This window comes from Magallana gigas, chromosome 10, assembly GCF_963853765.1.
Source record: "Magallana gigas chromosome 10, xbMagGiga1.1, whole genome shotgun sequence".
Classification (NCBI taxonomy): domain Eukaryota; kingdom Metazoa; phylum Mollusca; class Bivalvia; order Ostreida; family Ostreidae; genus Magallana; species Magallana gigas.
This window is the reverse complement of record NC_088862.1, coordinates 6,434,782-6,457,287: the sequence shown is the minus strand read 5'-3', so window position 1 is coordinate 6,457,287 and position 22,506 is coordinate 6,434,782. Positions and strand designations below refer to the sequence as shown.

General features: G+C 33.7%; 2 protein-coding genes across 2 annotated transcripts in view; one reads left to right on the top strand and one right to left on the bottom strand.

Moving 5' to 3' along the window:
• Positions 1 to 22,506, top strand: part of LOC117683449 (ankyrin repeat domain-containing protein 17-like) — a 199,767-nt gene that overhangs the window by 129,388 nt on the left and 47,873 nt on the right. The window lies entirely within an intron of this gene.
• On the bottom strand, positions 5,712 to 21,725 carry LOC105331580 (autophagy-related protein 9A). The gene is made up of 20 exons (XM_066073418.1): positions 21,381 to 21,725; positions 18,524 to 18,726; positions 17,572 to 17,707; positions 17,089 to 17,191; positions 16,411 to 16,510; positions 16,247 to 16,296; positions 14,258 to 14,342; positions 13,695 to 13,794; positions 13,124 to 13,164; positions 12,490 to 12,552; positions 12,303 to 12,377; positions 11,902 to 12,011; positions 11,727 to 11,767; positions 11,104 to 11,238; positions 10,507 to 10,692; positions 10,191 to 10,295; positions 9,156 to 9,222; positions 7,940 to 8,064; positions 7,641 to 7,658; positions 5,712 to 6,488 (listed from the first exon to the last, which is right to left on the bottom strand). Exons 1-20 carry the CDS (start codon positions 21,723 to 21,725, stop codon positions 5,991 to 5,993), a joined length of 2,586 nt encoding a protein of 861 aa, XP_065929490.1. The 3' UTR covers positions 5,712 to 5,990.

Genomic DNA, 22,506 nt, shown 5'->3' with positions numbered 1-22,506 from the left:
GATATTAATTTATGCATGGAGGACGTAGCCAGTCCTCTCTATATAGCTTGTCAAAACGGACATTATAGCACAGTACAACTGTTACTGAGTAATGGAGCAGACATTAATTTATGCAAGACAAACGGAGCCAGTCCTCTCTATATAGCTTGTCGAAACGGACATGATAGCACAGTACAACTGTTACTGAGTAATGGAGCAGATATTAATTTATGCATGGAGGACGGAGCCAGTCCTCTCTATATAGCTTGTCAAAACGAACATGATAGCACAGTACAACTGTTACTGAGTAAAGGAGCAGACATTAATTTATGCAAGACAAACGGTGCCGGTCCTCTCTACATAGCTTGTCGAAACGGACATGATAGCACAGTACAACTGTTACTGAGTAAAGGAGCAGACATTAATTTATGCATGGAGGACGGAGCCAGTCCTCTCGATATAGCTTGTCAAAACGGACATTATAGCACAGTACAACTGTTACTGAGTAATGGAGCAGACATTAATTTATGCAAGACAAACGGAGCCAGTCCTCTCTATATAGCTTGTCGAAACGGACATGATAGCACAGTACAACTGTTACTGAGTAATGGAGCAGATATTAATTTATGCATAGAGGACGGAGCCAGTCCTCTCTATATAGCTTGTCAAAACGAACATGATAGCACAGTACAACTGTTACTGAGTAAAGGAGCAGACATTAATTTATGCAAGACAAACAGTGCCGGTCCTCTCTATATAGCTTGTCGAAACGGACATGATAGCACAGTACAACTGTTACTGAGTAATGGAGCAGATATTAATTTATGCATGGAGGACGGAGCCAGTCCTCTCTATATAGCTTGTCAAAACGGACATGATAGCACAGTACAACTGTTACTGAGTAAAGGAGCATACATTAACTTATGCAAGACAAACCGTGCCGGTCCTCTCTATATAGCTTGTCGAAACGGACATGATAGCACAGTACAACTGTTACTGAGTAATGGAGCAGATATTAATTTATGCATGGAGGACGGAGCCAGTCCTCTCTATATAGCTTGTCGAAACGGACATGATAGCACAGTACAACTTTTACTGAGTAATGGAGCAGACATTAATTTATGCATGGAGGACGGAGCCAGTCCTCTCTATATAGCTTGTCATAACGGACATGTTAGCACTGTACAACTGTTACTGAATAATGGAGCAGACATTAATTTATGCATGGACGATGGAGACAGTCCTCTTACTGCAGCTTGTTATGACGGACATGATAGCACAGTACAACTTTTACTGAAATATGGAGCAGACATTAATTTATGTAATAGATACAAATTAAGTCCTCTCTATATTGCTTTTGAGAGAAGACATATCGAAACAATTAACGTTTTCCTAAACAATGGCGTAGACACCAGTCTGGCCTGCGGATGGAAAGTCAACCCCGCCCTCGTAGATTGCTTTGATAAACATGACAGCACTGCTATCTTTTTATTACAAAATGACAACATTTCAAATAACATGTATGATCTGGATTCGTATTTTTCTCTTTTTGTATCAAATCAGGTTGAAAGAGTAACAAGACTGATGTGTTTAGAGAGCTAGTATATAAATAGTGCCTGTTTGGGAGGGTAACAGTTGAAATTGACACCCCGAGAAACCATTGTCAACCGACGCGAAGCGGAGGTTGACAATGGTTTTCGAGGAGTGTTAATTTCAACTGTTCCCCTCCCAAACAGGCACTATTTATTTTGTTATACTGAATGTCTTAATTTTTAAGAAAATTTTACTGCTTTCATATAGGAATAACGTGAATTCTACAGCGAACCGTACGCGCATAATTTTCGCGCATGTAACAATTTTTAATGTTACCCGTTGCTAAGTGCGTTGCTAACGCTGAGGGTAATGGAAAGGATTATGAACTGCGTCTTAACCAATCAGATTTCAGTATTTAACATGAAAGTATAACAATATAAATATATTTCTCAATATTATTTGGTAAACTGACAAATACGTTTATGCAATTCAGGATACCAATGCAGGCGTCATGTTAAAAGCAAACGGTTTGATAGCCTTGTATAGTGTATGTTTTAATATTTTCCAAATACATGTAAGTGAAGTGAATTCCAATGTATTTTTTTTACTGACTGTTTATTTTTGCTTAGATTAAGTGCAAACTCTCTAACAGGTATATAATATCTATTATTGTCTGTAAGTGTGACATATTCCCTGTATTAGATATTAAGTATGTAATTGTCTCAGAGAGAATAAAAGCATGCATAAACATCAATCCAACAAATTGTATAAAATCACAATTAGGGGAATTATATTACTTTGCTATTGTGTCCCTGTATTCTATTCCGTGTGTTTTGAAATAAAATTGAATTACATGGCATCACTGTATTTAGCACACGTTTAATTGAAGTAGGAAAATTTTAGGTAAATTTAAAATTTACCTCGTAATGTACGCTTCTTCGGTTTGCAGAAATTTGGCTGTTTTTGATATGTTTGATCGCATGATACATACAAATGTATACAATAAAAAAATGGTTGCCAGTCAGTATGATTTGGAATATAATACGATTAAAAGTTTCTATAATTTACGAAGAATAGGAAACGGTCTTAAGTATAAATTGTACCAATATAACTCCAGACAGAACATCAAAATGTACATGTGCTGTAAGCGTTATCTAAATGGATATATTTACAGTTTCCGGTGTATTTAAATGTGATAACACTACGTTTCGATTTTGTACAATATAACCCATAACTTCAAATGACGTATAATTTAGACGCCAGCGGGTTTGTTTATGTATATTTAAATATCTAATTGTACAATGGCTTAAACTTATATAAATATAAGTAATAAGGAATCATTTGTTGAATATTATGAGATAATTTCGGTCGGGTGTGATCAAATCTATCATAAAGCCCTTCGGGCTTTTTTTAGATTTAATCACGCCCCGACCAAAATTATCACCTCATAATGCTCATAGAAGGATTCCTTATTCCTTAATTAAGGCTACAGTAACTGTAATTTACTACAGGGAAATTTGCAATAACACGATTTATCTTGTAATCAATAGCAGTAACAAAATGTTTCATTAATTGGTTATAAAAGTTAATGGAGGAGGAGGAGAAAAAACACAACTTAATGAAGTCAGTTTGGAGGATTTTGATAATCACTGACCTTTATGATGTTGATTTGTTGATTTACTATTTAAGTGTAAATCTATAAAATTGCTGGACGTCGACTGGCTTAAAGTACTATGTTATCGTCAGCTATATATCAAAGCTTTCATCCTTAAATTCCATTCTCCAATTAAAAAAGAAATGTGAACCAATAAATAATAATTTAGAATTGCTAAGACATCATTATTTTTTTTGTACATTTATCCCTATTTGGAATTCCTTTCAATGATTATAAATTGATATAAAATCTTATTATTATTAAATATCATTTCGGCATTTGATATGATTAAAAACACATATTAATTATACGTACCTTATCCTATGGTTCGAAAACCATTCGATAAACTAACATTATTATTTATAGTACATTGTATTTAACACTTTCTCAATATACGCTACATTTCCAGCAATTCATTGATTTGAGTCCAAACTTATTTATAACTCTATATATTCATGTACAAGTTTTATAGCTTTTTATCATTTATGTGCGTGTTTTGTTTTTATTCGTTGCATTACCATCTATTTTGATTTCATTTTAAAAATCTGTTCGTTTCTTTTGTTTGTATGCTTGTTATAATGTCATGTAGTCAAAGATTTAACGTAAAGAATTAATTGAATGTATAAAGATAATAACATTAAATAAAATTTGAGGTGGATTTATAATAGATGACTTCATTTGCCAATTGTTTGAAACAGAAAAAAATCATTGTCCCAAAATATAAATTGCAAACGCCGGGTAACTGAATTTATATTGCTTATACGATATAAATAAAAATTGGATTCAGCTGACATAATAATGGGTTCTCCACACACCTTGCATTGGAAAAGCTTTGCATACAAGCCCATTCTTCTAAATTACTTACAGATAAGGATTTTAAGCATGTGTTCGACAAAAACATTTCAATATTTTTCATTTTTTTTTTGGGGGGGGGGTCAAAAACATTTTAAAATTTTACAGCTGATCATGAAAATAAAAATCCCCGGCGAGTATTCGAACTATGTGGCACCTGCGGATTTGTAGTCCAAAGCAACAATCACTGCTCCAAAGAGAGACCAGAGAGGAATGAGAGAGAGAGAGAGAGAGAGAGAGAGAGAGAGAGAGAGAAAGAGAGAGAGAGAACAAATATTTACGATATAAATTGTTCCACCGTACGCTAAAATTGCCATGTTGTGACGTACTCTAATAAAAAGTAGACGTCACGGAGTGTAGAGGATCCCTAAAACTAACTAGAATATCTTTGTAAAAAAAAACTTTGAATTGTAATATTATCCTTTTATGCGATATATGATTGTACTGTAGTAAATTTTCTGTAATAACTAAAATTGTTGATTACACATCCGCAATAAAGATACCGTCGAAATATTGATGGTGGCTGTACAGCACACCCTCCCCGGAAGTATTCAACAGAATTACCTGATATAAGAGGACTGTGAGGACAACACTAACCTACCTAGCTACAATATCCTTATATAACGGACACATATTAGGTACTTGTCGCACTACTTCCATTACTTGTACATTATTGGAGATATGAATGCTAGAGAATTTCGTTCAAAATGGGCAAATGAAACTGCGTAATTACAAGTAGGTAATTTGTCCAACTTTTTTAATGGTGGCAAGATTAAACTGGGTTGACTGGAAGATATATTATTATCCGTGTAGATGTACCATCCGTAAAATTTGACATGATATCATTCCTATCTCTGACTGTGTAAAAAATATCACTTTGCAAAACGAATGCCTTCCAACCTAAAACCCTAGGAATCGTATCTATTATACTCTGCATAGTTGCAATGTATCGTGATATGTATCGTTTCGCATCTCATGTATCGTGATACGTACCGAATCGGCTAAGTACAGTATCGTCCCAGCCCTACTTCTAACCCTCTCTCATTCTCTTTCTCTCTGAGACATCTAGATGTACTGGTACCGTATATATATATATATATATATATATATATATATATATATATATATATATATATATATATATATATATATATATATATATATATTCCTCCATGACTCTCTCTCTCTCTCTCTCTCTCTCTCTCTCTATCGAAAACTATAAATCAAGTACCAGACATGTACATCCATTTTCACATTCTAATTACATAATTATAAAGGACTGCTAAGCGAATGACAAACACGGAAAATTGACATTATCTGAATTGGACATAGCTGAAACTAATTTACATTTGACCTGAATAAGGGGTCAGGAGTCATCCTACTATTAAGGATGTAAATGGCTGCTAATCAAATTGCCTTTCAACTGTTGGTAGAACAAATGCTCTTTAAACGGACTGCATTCTTCTTTAATTTTAATCTTTTATTTGATGTATTCTATATACATCATAATACATCATGTATATGTAACACAAAAAAAAGCCAAAAAAAAACCTCCCGAGATCTGATCGTTCGTTCCGGCTCATACTGATAACTGATACTGACAAAGCTTATCTGTTCAATTCTACATATCAAGATAAACAATTCAGCTTATGTTACATGAAAAGTTCCTCATGTCCTCTTTAGGAGCATAATACACATTATACACGTATTTATTGGTTAATGTGCCTTATATCATACATGTACGTACATGTCTATCTGAATGCAATAAAACAAAGTAAATGTCAATAAATAAAATCCAACAAGTTCATGAGGTTAACACATGGTGAAAGTACATGTAATGCCACATGATATAGCACAATACAGATAGCTGGCATATATATAAGTCACAGACACATAGTCAGCACAAAGAGCTGTTAGTTACAGTAAGTGGCTGCCAGCAAGAAGCTATGCATTGTGGGAGTTTTTGTTGGCACTAGAAAGATTTAGCAATGGTTTCCGTGTTTCCACTATCTTTCTCCTCCTCTTCCCTCTTCTCCTGTATATTAGGCATCCCAGCATGCACTGGGCCTTGGTTACTGTCCTGTCTCTGCCACAGGTTCCTAGCCCGCATTTCCTCTATATTTTCATATCCCATTTGACCTTGACCTCTCTGCTTGCGAGACTGAAGGTCGTGTAGGTACAGCGCGCTGACACTCATGTCATGTGACAGCAGTTCGAGTGAGCCCTCGTCCACACTCGGCTTGGAGCTTCCTATGGAGTGGTATCCCCCCAACCCACTGCCGATCATGCTGGTCGAGCCCTGCATGGTTCCCACTGGTCCACCGATGGACCGTTCCAGGGGTCCCTCAGCGGTGGATATGGCCCCCCGGAGCCTGTGGTGGACCCAACTCACACTGGGGGCCATGGACACTTGAGTAGACTGGGGGTACATGCCACTCTGTATGGCAATGCTTGACGCAAGGCTGGTGTACTGAAATGGTAAAAAGAATTTTTATACAAAACAATAGACTTGGACCTGTGCATGCACGGGTTGACATTGCATATGATACCAGACATTTACGAAATAGATACATCGACACACCATATTGTTGATATAAATAGAGATATACAAGGGTTAAAACTTCGTGACAAGCCCCTGTGGTCTTTTAAGAAGGATTCAACACTTTTTCAATAACGTTTTTATCGCTTCGAATATACACACCATGTTAACATTCGGAACTCTCAAAATTTTCATATTTAATGCACTGAGTTCGAGTTATCTCTTGTATTTCCTTTGATGAACAGAATATATGACAAATTTTTAATGAAAATTTACACGTATTTGTTATATCGCTTCTGAGTTTATCCAAGCAAGTGTGATATTGGGGAAACATAAACTAAAGAGCCTCCCATGAGTTAGCATGAATGTACATGTAATGTGCATGCGCACGATTGTAAAATCCAAAAAATCCTGATGATTTCTGGATTTTTAAAAGGAATTTTCGTTCATTATTAATTAGCAAAGCTTGATTGAGAAAAAATAAAAACAAATTTGGGAATCTTCAAGTACCAATTATGTTTAAAATATATAAAACAAAAGACAATACTCTTCCAATTTCTCGGTATTAAAGTCCACAAATTTGAGTCTATTATTTAAATATACCCGGTAGCAGTATAGATAAAGCTATAATTATATCTAACAAGGTTCCTTGCATAGAATGGATTTAAAAGTTATTTTCAAGAAAAACTCTATTGTGCTTTCAATGATTAAAAAAGTTTTTTTAAGATACTTGACACAGACTGTGAAGAAAATGATTGGAAACAGCAAATAAGTAGAATTTTACAAAGTCTAAGGGGGATAACTCTTGTCAAAAATTGCTCGATCATACCCATAATCGAACATGACCTAGATATTATTATAATAAATCTGTACACTAAATTTCATCTCAATACATGCAACCTCTGTGAAGAAAATGAATGGAAAGCATTGGTGGACCGACCGGCAGACATCAGCAAAGCAATATGCCCTCCCTTCTTCGAAGGGGGGCATAATAAGAAGAATAGCAAAGAGCAGCATATAAAGCATCTGATTTTCTGAGTGCAGTGTAAAGGGAGGTATGAATGTCTTGTTTCTAATTTTTACCTGGTCTGTTGCACTTTCCTGCAACCATTGAATTATATGATAACACATCAATGCTTTCAAATAAACAAACATGCATATAAAAAAATATATAGCTATGATATGGATAAGAAACCAGCCAAAAAAATCCCCAAAAAACGTAAGGAAATTTTTTTACTTAATAAACTATTTAAAAGAAATAATTGTGTCCATGTACATAAACAGCCAGTCACGATTCAACAAAACAGCCAATAAACATTTTACTAATTTAGAGTCATTCCCATGCACAATAATGTTGAGTGTTTCAGTCTTATAAAACTTACCCCCAGGGCTCCTGCTCCGCTGGGCTGTAGTCCAGAAAGATACCCTGTAAGGGACCCCTGAGATGACATCACCATATTCTGGGTCACAGGGTTAAAGATGCTTAGAGAAGTAGTGTTTCTATTGGCTGTTAAACAAAATGAAAAATTTAATTACCTTCTAATATTTTCAATAAATGTTCTAATAATTTAAAAAAAAAAACAAATTTAATCTAATAAACATATTACATGTACTATATACAGGGAAATATTCACCATTGTTATATTTTCTCCCCTTTCACCAGGGGCGAATTTAAGACTGGGCTAATTACAAATTTACAATGTCTCAATTCATCTCTCTTTAAACACAACTTTGTCTGAGTGAATTCAAAAGGAGACAAAACTGTTTGCAAGTGAAGAAGGGCAAAATTAACAAGCATTCTGAGAGTATTGCATAAGCAATACACGTCCCCTACCGGTAACCCCTTTGATTGAGAATGGCAAAAGTTTGAGACCCTGTATATTAAATATACCCTATCATAAATGTAGTAATTGTTTAGTATGAAATTAAGAAAAATGATTATAATTAACAGCAAACAATCTCAAAAATCCATTCGAAAAATACATATTTGAAGCAAAGCAAAATATCATTCAACAGCCCAAACCCGATAACGAACCCGATTTTAATAATAATAATGATAAAACCCTGCCGTTAAAATTTACACAATACTTGACACCATTTTACAGAACTTATTTGTTTGTTATTAGAAATGATAAATGTAATAATACAAATAATGATCGATATTATTTATTATTTTACTGACCACATAATGTCCTCGTTCATTTAGTACACACTGAGACCGATAACGAACCCGATCAATAAAAAAATTGGAGTGAAAAAATTAAATTTCTGGAAATTGTGTTGACCAGACGTTACAAAAGTATAAACTTGGTCTGCTGTTTAATATTTTTAAGCTGCTCAGCAAGTTTCACATCATTCGTCAAACGCATGCAGAAAAAAACAACGGAAAACTGAAGTGGGACAGACAGACGGACGGACAGACAGACGGACAGACAGACGGACAGACGGACAGACAGACAGACGGACTGACGGACGCAAAGGAAAGCTATAGTCCCCTCCGGTGAAACCGGTAGGGGACTAAAAAGAGGCGAAAATAACCCTGTATACAGTAATTAAAATAAATAAATGTATGTATTAAACACCATGTGTATTTAATACCTTTTTCTTTGATGTCATTGATGAACAGACTGCATTCCTTGGGAGGTTTCCACTCTGGGTTTGTAAGCTGTAAAATTTAATGCAATCAGAGCAACTTTAGAATCATTAAACTTACACACAATCATGCAATGAACAATTAATTTCTCTATACCATGTTATGTATGTAGTTCTCCATACTAACAGAATATGTAAACTGTAAAAGCAGAAATTTCAATGAATTTCATCCAGGTAAAATAATTTCATGGGGATTCATTTTTCCCCTTTTGTTCAAAATAACCACACTAAACATACAATGACAGTAAAATTTGACAAAGGACAATGTACATGTATGGTTTGAGCCTAAAATGTCAACTCTTCTAAAAACTAACACAACAAATTGTTGTACCTGAAATACTTTAAAAAATGGCGAATTATAGGGGCAAAATTTGACTTATATTATATACAGTTCTTTTAAATTAAGTTGGTAAATATTTTGAAGAAAACAATGTAATTTTAAATCCCAACGAATATTACTTTTTAGTACATGTATGTTATTCAAAGTACATGTACAGTGCTGCTATCGTGAAAGTTGACAAAGCAATCTTAACCTATCCTATATCCTGAATCCTCTTCTGCAAAACAGCTATATCCTATCCTATCTCATACCATCCATATTTAGGAATATGAGTAAAATAAAAAAAATAAAAAAAAATAATTTTATTAACAATTAATGGACTAATGTAATAATCGAAATGTCTTATTCATACATAAAACCGAAAACTCTCTAGAATGGGGTAACTTATTTGCCTGTGCATCAGTCCAAAGTAATTTTCGTTTCGCAAAACCACTCTGAAATTTCTGCTCGAATCTGATTGGCTACAAGATGCAGGATGGGATAGAGTTTGACTTCATTTCTATCCTGTATCATATCCTACCTTTGTCAGCTTTCAGGATAACAGCACTGTATTATGTTTTACTTGTTCAAGAATTTTCTCTGTATACATATACTGTATACTTGACAAGTCTTTTTTCAGATTAAACTGCTCAAACACTTACGTGGAAGTGCATGAGGGACATCTGGATCTTGCCCTCCTGTGAGGGGCTCTGGTCTGGAGTAAACATGTTGGTCCTCAGGGACGGTTGAGGCTCTTCCTCCTCGTCCTGTTAAAATTGTACAATTGTTAAATTTCAGCAGAAAATACTTCCATTGTACTCATTGTATTTACTAGTTTTCATATCGATTATCTTTTTAATTAAAAGTTAAAGCGATTTTAAACTTCATCACATTTTTGTTTTTGTTATGAATTTGAGAATCTATAACACTATTTGAAAAAAAAATATCAGCATTGGCCATTATTACACATGTACTTACCCTATCATCCATTTTGTTGTCTCGCTTGCGGACATCCAGCTGTGCAAAGGAACACACATCCCCCACTCCGACATCTACCGTAAAGTTACGGAAAAAATCCACGATTTCCATCGATTTGTGACGCAGGGAAAAGCAGAGTACTATAGGGGTAACAAGGGGACTGAGGAGCTCCTCGAATAAGTACGGCTAAAACAATGATAAAAGAGTTCATTGGAAGCTTTGACTACCAACCTATTAATACATGAATATTTATAGAGGAAAATTAACTATAAATTATGAAATGACTTGCTGTACATTCTTATTTATTATGAAATACAAGAAAACAGAAATTTCCTCATACAATGTAGGGATTGTTAGATCAATCAATATATAGAGGAATTCAAAAAGAGAATGTTACATAGGTAATACTATACAGTAAAACCAATTATAACAATGCACAAGAGACAGTCGATTTTGCTTTGTTATAAGCATAATTTGTCATATCCGTCAAGTTTACAACATGTAATATAGTCACGGAAAATGAAAATCACTTCGCTGTAAACATCAGTTTATAATAAGCATGCTCACTATAACTGTGTTTTACTGTATATGACTTACAACTTTGTATTGGAAAAATATGGAGAATTCATTGCGGACTTTGGATGTGTGGGCATTGCCTGACCAATCAGGAGGCATGTAGTGGACATGGGCCAAGATGTTTCTCATCAGAATCTCAGGGCAGTACACTAAATGCTGAACAAAATTGGAAAAATGAAACAAGAATATTAAGACAAATTTTACTTATATAATTTGGTCATAGCATGTCATGAACATGAAAAATGTCTGATAAATTTAATAGAAATTCCAAATAATTATAAACTTTATATAGAGCAATATACAATCAAGTTAACACTACACTAATTATTAATTTTGAAACAAAATCGAAGTTTACTAGCATCTCAATCATATATATTTTAAAGCAGCATTTGTCTTACTCTTTACTGGAAAAACTTGAATTGATTCACAAAATATATTATTTACCGGTATTTAAAATCATAAATATTTTCATTACTTTTTGTTTGTGTAGAAATAGACATTCAAAATTTTTCTACAGATACAGAATTACCGGTATATGCATCATGTATAAACTGTTCACCACTCCCTTAGTCATGCAGTTGACAATGTTTCGTGTAACTTGTCATTTTGTTAATAACTTGGATCTAAATTCAATCATGCATTACCTCATCTGGTATAAAGACTTTACATGCTGTCACAATCAGACCTGCAAAATTGGAAATGCCACAGGTTTAATCCATCCAATTTCAGCAATAACATGACATTGTGCATAAATTAGAAATCAAAATACTTTCTTAATTTAAATTTAAAAAAAAATGACAAAAAGTGCACTGTGCTCACCAGCAACTGTCATGGTGGTCAGCACGTGCTCCACAGCCAGCACATTCTCATCAATCACAGTCAGCACAACCAGCACGGCCAGCACAGAACCAGCAAAGAATGCCACATTCCTGTAAAATAAAGTATGCATCAAATAGCTCAAAAATCCTGCAAGATAAAGCAAACTTAAAAAAACTGCCAAATGAAATACACTTAAAGAGTGTTATTCTCTTGTAAGATATAGCAAACTTAATCAAAGAGAACAATATACCTGTATTTCTAAGATAAAATACACTTATTCTCAGAACAAAAAACAGCATAAACTCCATATGTTTTGATATCAATAAAATATTAATTTTTAAACCATCTAGGTAATATTAATCATAAAGAATGAATTCAATAGCAAATAAATGCATACTTACTTGGCTAATATAACTATAAGCTGTGAAGTAAAGATATCCATGTATTTGTTGGCTAATCGATAGCCTCTATTCAGCCTTAAAAAAATCAAGAAACATGAAATTACATGTAGGTTGTATTAAACAAATATAAGATGTTTTTTAAAGGGGATTTTTACCAGGTAAACTCTCTGAGATTAATCACTCTCACCTTGCATCAAATTCATGATCAAGCTCGTTATAATGCCGTAAATAAAGTCTCGCATAATTTGACCTGTAACAGAATTTGGATGAATAAGATGATTAAAATTAATACCAAATAATTACAATCAGCGTTTGATCGTTAGCAAATGTAGGGTCAAATTTATATCATAATGATTTTCTTGATTTTAAGGAGGCTAGATAGTCAACAAATCATCAAATCTACCTGTAAATTTTTAAAAATGAGATATTTTTGGTCATAAACAATGATTATAGCAAAGAAAAAATACAAATACTGTAAACTTAGTTTTATTCGCGTGCGAAAAATTTGCGAGAGCCTATTTGTCGCGAATACTTCTCGCCACGGACCAGTATTTGCCATATACACGTAGTTATCATAAAAAACAAGTGTGGATAAGGCTTGGCTGTAAAAATTACTCGCCGCGAACCAGTTCATCTCAGGTAAATTGCTAAATAAATTTGTCGCGAATAATAGTTGGTTTACAGTATATTATATGTTGCTGTAAAATTTTAACAATTTTTTATATCTTTAAATGGAGCTCTTCATCTCAAGGAGATTTATATAGTCTAAAAAATGGCAACAATCATTCAGCCCTCTTAAAATGAACATAGGATTGACCTACCATCTTCTTGATCCTAACATTGAAGGTTCTCTTTTAAGTGTCTGAAAAGTAAAATTGGCCAATTTGAATTTCAAAAACTAGAATTTCTTTTGATTAAGATTCTGTCTAATTTATCATTCTATCTAATATTTCTAAACTATATCTCCAAAGCAAGTTTCATTTTTTTTTTTTTTACTAAAATTGATTTTTTCAAAAGTTTACAATACAAGTCAAAGTTTGACAAAATCTGCAGAAGGAAAAAAAAAAGGAATAATAATTAAGGGAAAAAAATCATTTTTTTTTCAATCACAATTATTATTTTTCCATTGTTTAAAAATGTGTAAAAAAATTTGGTCTTTAATATAAACTACAGTCAAACTTCGTTATCTCGAACTAGATTGGACAATTTAAAAACTTTGGGATATTAGAGTATTCGAGATATCGAGGATAAAATAATTAGAAAATAAGTGGTTCAAACTTACAACTAACTTCGGCATACTAATTGTATTTGAGATATTAGTGTTCAAGATATCGAAGTTCAACTGTACATGTATATTTTTTTTTTCTAAACTGCATGAAAACCATCACTTACATCCGCATATCTAAAGAAAGAGTATAGGATCTGCCATAGTAGAATGAGTGGACTAAGGGCAAAGTTTGCAATGCCGATCCATAGGATTTTCTTAGACAACCTAATTATAAAAGTGAAAATTTTTCTTAATTATTTCAGAAAAAAAAATTCACACAAAATGTATCTTTACTTTGCAGAAACCTCTACTGGATATATTGTTGACATATGTACATAAATCAAAGATATTACAATAACATTATTTTTTGTTTTTATGCAAGCATACATGTACTTTGTGAAAATTTCACCGAGTCATAAAGAGAAATAACTCCTTCGACAAGTAATTCATATAATAGTAATAGTACTGTACAGAAAAACATTTACTTTTTTTACTTTGTCTTGACGGTATTTGATGTATAAATTTTTAAATATTTTTTAAAAATCTTTATAAGTGTTTTTACATTTGAAAAAAAGTTATTCTTTCAAAGAGGTTTACATTTAAACTACCGTTTCTTCAACATTCAGGAATATTGGTCAACTTTTGGTCTGAATAAACAAGATACATGTATTACATAAAGACCACTTACTCTTCTGCCAACTGTTTTCTTTTATGATAAATTTTGAAGTCATCCTTCAACTTCCAGTAATTCTCAAAAGGTGACCAAGGACCCCCTATCATAGAAATAAAACATTAAATAATAAATGTCTGTCAAAAAATTAGTGAATTCTAAAGATGTACACATGCAATAAAACCAATGAAAACTAAGTTGGTCAATAATCTATGTGAAAATTGAAAAACAAAAATTAAAGATATAAATATTTTGTTTTTTAAAAAATGTGCTACATTTTTATCATGAATTTATGAATAACAAGAGATGTTTGTAAAACACTCATGTCCCCCTCCCTTGGAAGCATCTGCGAAGAAAATGAACAGAAACTGCTGCAAATAATTGAAATTTTCTAAGCCCAAGGCACATAAATCTGTCAAAAAATCCTTGATCATACCCAAAATTAAGCTTGACCTAGATATTACTATGATAAACCAAGTACATCAAATTTCATTTCAATATGTGCATCCTCTGCGAAGAAAATGAGCGGAAACTGCAAATAATTGAAATTTTTCTAAGTTCAAGGCACATAACTCTGTTGAAAATTGCTCGATTGTATCCAATATCAAACTTGACCTAAATATTACTATGATAAATCTGTAAAACAAATTTCATATCAATATGTGCATCGTCTTGGAAGAAAATGAAGGGAAACTGCAAATAATAGGAGTTTTTCTACGTCCAAGGTGCATAACTCTGTCGAAATTGCTCAATCGTACCCAAAACCAAACTTGACCTAGATATTATTATGATAAACCTGTATATCAAATTTCATTTCAATATGTGCATCCTCTGTGAAGAAAATGAACGGAAACTGTTGGTTGACCGACCGACAGACAGCAGCAAATCAATATGCTCTCTCCTCTTCAAAGGGGGGGGGGGGGGGGGGGGAGGGGGCGTAAAAACTATTTCAAGAATAGTGTTGTCAGAGTATACACTGAGGTGTATGTCAAAAAGTGTTCAACAGTTCCATAAACATAATTGACATTTTTCTAAAAGATAAAAATCTTCCTCTAATAAACAGTCTGGGCGGACTCCGAAAAAAGAGTAAACTCCGAAAACGGAGTATTTGACACCGTCATGGATTGCGATTTTTCTCAACTTCCGTTTTGTAGCTAATGTAAATAATGGAGAGTTGCCTCCCTTTCCCGTAACAACGTGACTGAAAAAATTGATTAAAATCCTTCAGAAGCGTGAAAAAAAAATGAAAACGACTCAGAAATGATTAATCTTAAATTTATACCTCAAAAGAAATGTGGAAATGTTTCGGTAAACAACAGAAAAAATACATACAAATATTAAAACTCACACCTGGTAGACCAGGACTTATAAGATAAGAAAATCAGACTTCAAATTAAAACTTGGAAGTATGGAGATTGAAATTTAAATGTGGCACTCATGTAAGTATTCAAGCCTTTAATATAGATGACGTTTTTTTTAAAATACGACTAATTACGATGTATACAAGGTTTTAAGAAGTGCCGACTTGGCGAGTCAGCGCGTGATCAAAAGAAGGGTGTAATGACTACAAACGGGATAAAAAACTCAAAGTAAAAGTGTATTTCACACCCTAGCACATACATTATCTTTAATAATAGTGAAATCATGGAATTAACATTAATTTATTCACTTTATTGGCTTCATCATCGGAAACAGAATTGACCAACTTTGACAGCAAATAAAATTTGATTTTCCCAACAAACGTATATTTTTGCCAAATACATTCTGTTAAAAAATGTCTTATAAAGCATTTAAATGTATTTTCAGACCTGCATATGAATAATCCGCTTTGCACAATCAATTTTCCTGAGTGCTCTATTTTCACGTAAAAATGTGATATTTTGATTAACTGCGCATGCGCCAAACTCCTTTTTCGGAGTGTTTTTACTTTTGAGAAATCACTTCCATTTACTCCGTTGTCGGAGTCTTCTCAGACTGATATAACTTATTTTATATATATGTACTTACAGAAGAGCAAGAAGTCCAGATTATATTTCAATCCAATGCTGTAGAAAGCACTGCAAACAAAAATTCAGTGTCAAACATGTATTTAAAAGTCATTTTGTTACACAGAATAATCTTCCAAATAAATACCACTTGTCATTGAAAACAGAGGAATTAAGGTCACCTACCATTCTTCCATTAAGGAAATGCTATGTTTAAATGGAAGTAAGGATTTCCTCTCCATGGCAATCATGTAGTTTTTGAACCCGAGTATCCGGTGGTATATGTCTGTAAAAATAACCGGTAAAGTCTTATGCAAAATATGTTGCAAAAAAAAATATGCATTCTTTTTCCATGTTCATTAGCATTATGCTACAAGTGAAAATATCAACTTGCTAAATAAAATACTTGTATGTGGAACACTAATTTCAGCCAGGCTTCTGATGGTGAATACACTACTAAACCAGCTCTGTGAGCTTCTTCTGTTTATGAATATACACTTATACTGTACTTACCCAGCTCTGTGAGTTCTTGTTTGTGAATACACAACTTACCCAGCTCATAGACTTCCTGTTTGTGGATACACAACTTACCCAGTTCTGTGACTTCTTGTTTGTGGATACACAACTTACCCAGCTCTGCGAGTTCTTGTTTGTGGATACACAACTTACCCAGCTCTGTGAGTTCTTGTTTGTGGATACACAACTTACCCAGCTCTGTGAGTTCCTGTTTGTGGATACACAACTTACCCAGCTCTGTGAGTTCTTGTTTATGGATACACAACTTACCCAGCTCTGTGAGTTCCTGTTTGTGGATAAACAACTTACCCAGCTCTGTGAGTTCCTGTTTGTGGATACACAACTTACCCAGCTCTGTGAGTTCATGTTTGTGGATACACATCTGCTGCTCTTTCTGGACCTCCAGAAGCCGGCGCTGGACTTCATGCCAAGTCATGTTTGTCAAATCAGTCTACAATCATACAGGAGTCTCTTAATATCATCTTCAAAGAACATTAAAATTTGGAAATGATTTTCACATAGGTCCTAATAATAGAAATCCCCTATTCAGAATGTATTATAGGTTATTTTGTATACATGTGCATTTTCACATTTTATCTTACTGGTACACAATTATACATATTATATACCTCTTAAAAGTAATTTAGGAGTTTGGCTTATTAAAGTTTCATGCAATACTTTTTTCTCTTTCGGTTTACAAAATTTTTGCATCATTTTATTGATTCTTTTAAACACACTATGTGAGTAAAAGACACCTCAAATCAAAACACTTTTCTACCAAATTAGAAATGAAACCTAAATTATCTATGAAGAATTTCTACCAGAACTTACAGTAGTTATGTGGACGGCAGTGAGATAAAAGGAGCGAATCTCCCAGTACTTAAAGATGTTGTATAGAACCTTGATCAGTCGGAAAACCCAAAAGGCAAAAGCCACAAGCACACAGACAGTGATCCCAAAGTCAAACCTACAATGAACAATTGACATATCATATAATTAGCAGGAAAAGGCATCTTTAGACTCAGTGATTTCTTTCAATGATAAATCTTCACGATGAATGTTAAGCCTTATTGGTTGTATATTACACACTACACATGAATACTGATTATGTAACTGGTATGAGTTACAATGTACATGTATATGAAACAGGTAAAAGTAGTAGTCAATGGTATGTAAGTAGTCTGAGTTAATATGTAATTGGTCTAAGGTACAGGAAGGTAAAAGTCTGAGGTACTGTAAACGTATTACATTTGGCTGTGTATTCTATTAAGCGATTTTGGCAGAAATCGCCGTCCGCTATATCAAGTACACCGCAAAATGTAAAATGCATTAGTAGATAAATAGGTACAATCACATATGCGCTATCTCAAATCCACGCTAACTTGTTAAAAAAACATATTCCACCAAATAACGTACAAGCTAATTATAATACGTTTACAGTATGTTACTACATATAGTCTGATGTACATGTTCTTAATTGTCTGAGGTATGTAATTGAAATGAAATATGTTAATGAGTATGTTACTATCTGTAATATGCTACAAGTGTAAGGTACATAACAAGTTTGAGGTATTTGACAAATCCTTAAGGTATGCAAGTAGTTTGAGGTTAATTTGTATGTTACTAGTCTGAGGTTTGTTAATAGTAAAATATATGTACCAGTTATTAGCCTCAATAGCCTGATGTACGTAACAAGTGTTGGATAAGTTAACACATAGCCATTACATTGTAAAGTATTTTATAGAACGACTAAAAACAAGTAGATAAACAGCAAAAAACCTACTCTTGAACACACTGGCCGAAAGGTGCGACCGCTTCAGGAATCGTGACTTTGTGCGTGTCATTCTTAGAGTTGACAAACAGGATGTCATAGTTCACACACTCCAATAGGAAGGTTGAGAAACCCACCACGAAAACAAATTGTCTGCATGCAAACAGAGGGAAAAAATGAAATAACAAATACTGAATTCTTGATAGTACGGGACATTAGTATTAAACTGATATATTGATTATATACACTAGTTTAAGATATATGAATATCAAGTGCAAGCTATGTAACTAGTTTTAGGTATGCTACTGGTTTAAAGTATATAAAGATAGAAGTCTGAAATAAATATTCAAGAATGATGTAGATGTATATTATCAGTCTAGGGTATGCAACAGTATATGAGGAATGTTTAATAGTGAAACATGAAGTGACTATAACTTTAGAAATGTTACTATGTACATGTAATTAAGGTATGTAACATGTCTGAGGGATGTTCGCAATGTATGTAACTGTAATGAAGTATGTTACTAGTGTATTGTATGTACTAGTAGCCTGTCCAATGTATGTAATTAGTTTAAGATATAAAACTGTAAAGCCTATGCATTATAAAGTTAATACAACAACTAGAAACCAGAACATCGTAAACTGCAAAACAACAACAAACCAACTGCGGCAGTATACCTACTCTTGAACACACTGGCCTAAAGGCAACGCTGCCTCAGGAGTTGTGACCCTGTGCGTGTCCTTCTAAGAGTTGGCAAACAGGATGTCATAGTTTGTAAAAAAAACAACAACAACAAAACAAAAAAAACCAATTCATAGAACTTAAAAGTAACACTAATGTTTAATAGTACTGAATTCTAGTGTAATATACGTGTGCGATATATGACCTTTTAATAGTTAACATTTCATGATCTTGTCGGTCAATTTAACTGGTGAGTCATTGTTTCACATCATCATATCATCACTTAAAGTTGAGTTTTGTGTCTTGTGTAAGTACATGTAGGATCAAATATGTCTGATGCACAGAAGCTTGACATCTGTTCAAACATATTAATAAATGATACTTGTGCATTTAAGTTTCCATGTTCCATGCAAAAAGTGAGTTTTTTAAAATAAAAGAATTAAAATTACTAGAATTTTGTCCGAGAAAGCGACAAAGTGGAACTGACTTTCACTTGATGAATTACTTGCTGGTCATACACCAAAGGTTTACCAGGTTTTATTACCATATCCTCTACAAATATATTTCGACCAGTACCTACATCAGTTGAAGTACATTGCTGACCATCATAAACACAAATTTCCCCGCCGATCATAATGATATGCGCGAGTATTGAAGTCGGTTTTATCAATCTAGACAAAATATATTCAATGAATAAAAAAATAATTACATACGTGTAATTCAAAGTCGTATGACTTTTGAAAAACCTTAAAAGAGTTTATTAATCTTCAATAATTTACACAATATCATGTAAACCTATACATTGATGCATCTCCTCAAACCACTATTAAATAGTTTTTTTTAATGGGAGACAATAGAGCAATAAACCTGCATGTTCGTTGTTTAAGACTTCAATATTAATTTCCTTAATAAAACGATTTTTGTATAAGGCTGTATGAGATATTATTTGAAACTTCAATTTTAAGAATTTCTCGTTTCTAAATAAAGTTTAAAGCTAATAAAAATCATATAAAAATTTTTTAAATAGATAGTTTATTTGTTGACCATTAAATCTTCTTTTAAATTTCATAAATGTAGGTCTCTATGACTCAGAATGCCTCGGTAACTATAACGGAACGGACTGTATTCTGAATTGTGGAAAATGTGGCGGGAACGGAACGTGCTACAGAACAAATAGAATCTGTAAAAACGGCTGCACATCTGGGTACACAGGTCTCGTGTTCCAAGATCAATGTCTTGATATATGTGGAGGGAAGAGAGCTGTTCACCAACCCATTGTTCTATCGAGACGTGTGTAAAACTGGGTACACGGGTCTTCTTTGCGGCTTGGATAATTCGAACACGACAACCGTGAAAGAGTGTTCGAACTGTCTACAACCCTGTGGTTCTTATGGATGTCCTTACGGCTGTGTGACTAGGTTATATAGCTTGTACTGCAACAAGGTTTGTGCTTGTCCGGAAGGGATCTCTTGTCAACGAAGCAGTGGGAGTTTGGTCACCCAAAGAGGGAATTTCTACTGCGGTTCCTGATGTCAAGGTGACAATGTCATCAAGTATGTCTGTATATTTAATTCATGTACAATTATATAAATATATGGTTAACTGTACATAGTTTGATCATGAAGATAACGGCCATTGCTTACTAACAACTCATTAACCTTCTGACGCTGTTATTCGTGGTATTTTTTTGCAATCTTTCGATGCAATCTTTATGAACATTAAAAATATATGTTGTTTAGATTTTACAGTGTTCCTATTTAATATAAGGCAAACATTGTAAAAATGGGTTTGATAAAGAATTTTACAGCATATTTGCCTTTCCTTTATCTTCAACAGATGCTACATGTACATTCATAAAAATCAATCATCTTGAAAAAAAATGGATAAATATGAGAAAATTCCGATTATATCTTACACAGATTTAAATTTCGTAAAATAATCTGTCAAGATATTGATCTCTTTAGTTTTTTTAAGATACTTCAATTGATAAAATCATTATTTTCTTAATTGACGTCTTTTAAAGACATTATACATAATTTAAACAGAAAATTCAAATGGATTGGGTAACAGGCGAACCAATGACAATTCTCTCCAAAAATCATATTTATCACACTTTCATGTCAAATACTGAAATCTGATTGGTTGAGACGCAGTCCTCTTCCGCGTTTTTGGAGCCTGCTTTCTCACCAACTCTCTGTCCTTAAAGTGCGAGAATTTGGTGACGATATTGCGTGGTCGCGCATTTGGGCTAGAGGATTTTCGTCCGATTCTGTGCACTCTTTCAAAATTAATATCTTTCCGGACATGCATCTTGTCGCACATGAATCTTCTCATCGTCTCCTCACAATCTTCTTCTTCTTCTTCTTCCGGTATGCCACAGTGGAGTAAGTTGTCTCTCATGGAACGGCATCGGAGATCCAGCATATTCTCTTTTAGCTCGTCACGTATCTCTTCCAGCTCGACGTTAATACGGCCTATCGCATTACTATTTGAATTAAATTTCGTTTTCACATCCGTCACATCCTTCTTCATGTTTTTTTTGTTTTTCCTTTTACTTTTTTTTATATTTCCTTCATCTCTTTTGCCGCACCATCAAACAGGTTGCTTTAACCGCTCATGTCTTTATCCATCTCGGTATGACTTTTCCGCACTTCCTTCGTTTCTCTTTCTAATTCACAGACTGATGTCTCACATTTTGCCACCTTGTTTTCCATGACGTCAAGGCGTTTAAAGATACCCTCTATTTTAGTCAGCCTGGATTCCAAGTTGTCTATTTTGTTACGTTTTTTGTCCGTTTTTCCAACAAGTCCAAAATGTGTTGTAGCTCTTGTCTGTCTTCTTTCGTACCACGAGTGTTCGGACTGCCACCGTTAATAATTGTGTAATATTTACGAGGTTTCACTCATCGAGTTTTGTGCCATTGTTAGCGACTCTGTGTTGACTCCGTGTTGAGAACTGAGAACTAATCACTGACTAAATAGTCAAAATAGAAAACACTTTCAAAGTACACGGTTTAAATAATTAATTGCTACAAAACTATCAGTAACAAATACCTTAGTTGTGAATCTATGTTTCCGGCTGTTTTTTCGCTAAAAACAACCATTAAATTCAACAAAATTTACAGAAAGTTCCTGAGCGAAAAAATCAACTACTTACCTCCAAGTGAACACGTGACTGTGAAGTCGTCCTGTATTATTATAAGTTATGTATTACCATAAGACTTACCTATAATGCTACATGAGTAACGATCACTTATATACTAATTTAAAAAATGTTTGTCATTTATACATGTACATATATACATGTACAACTC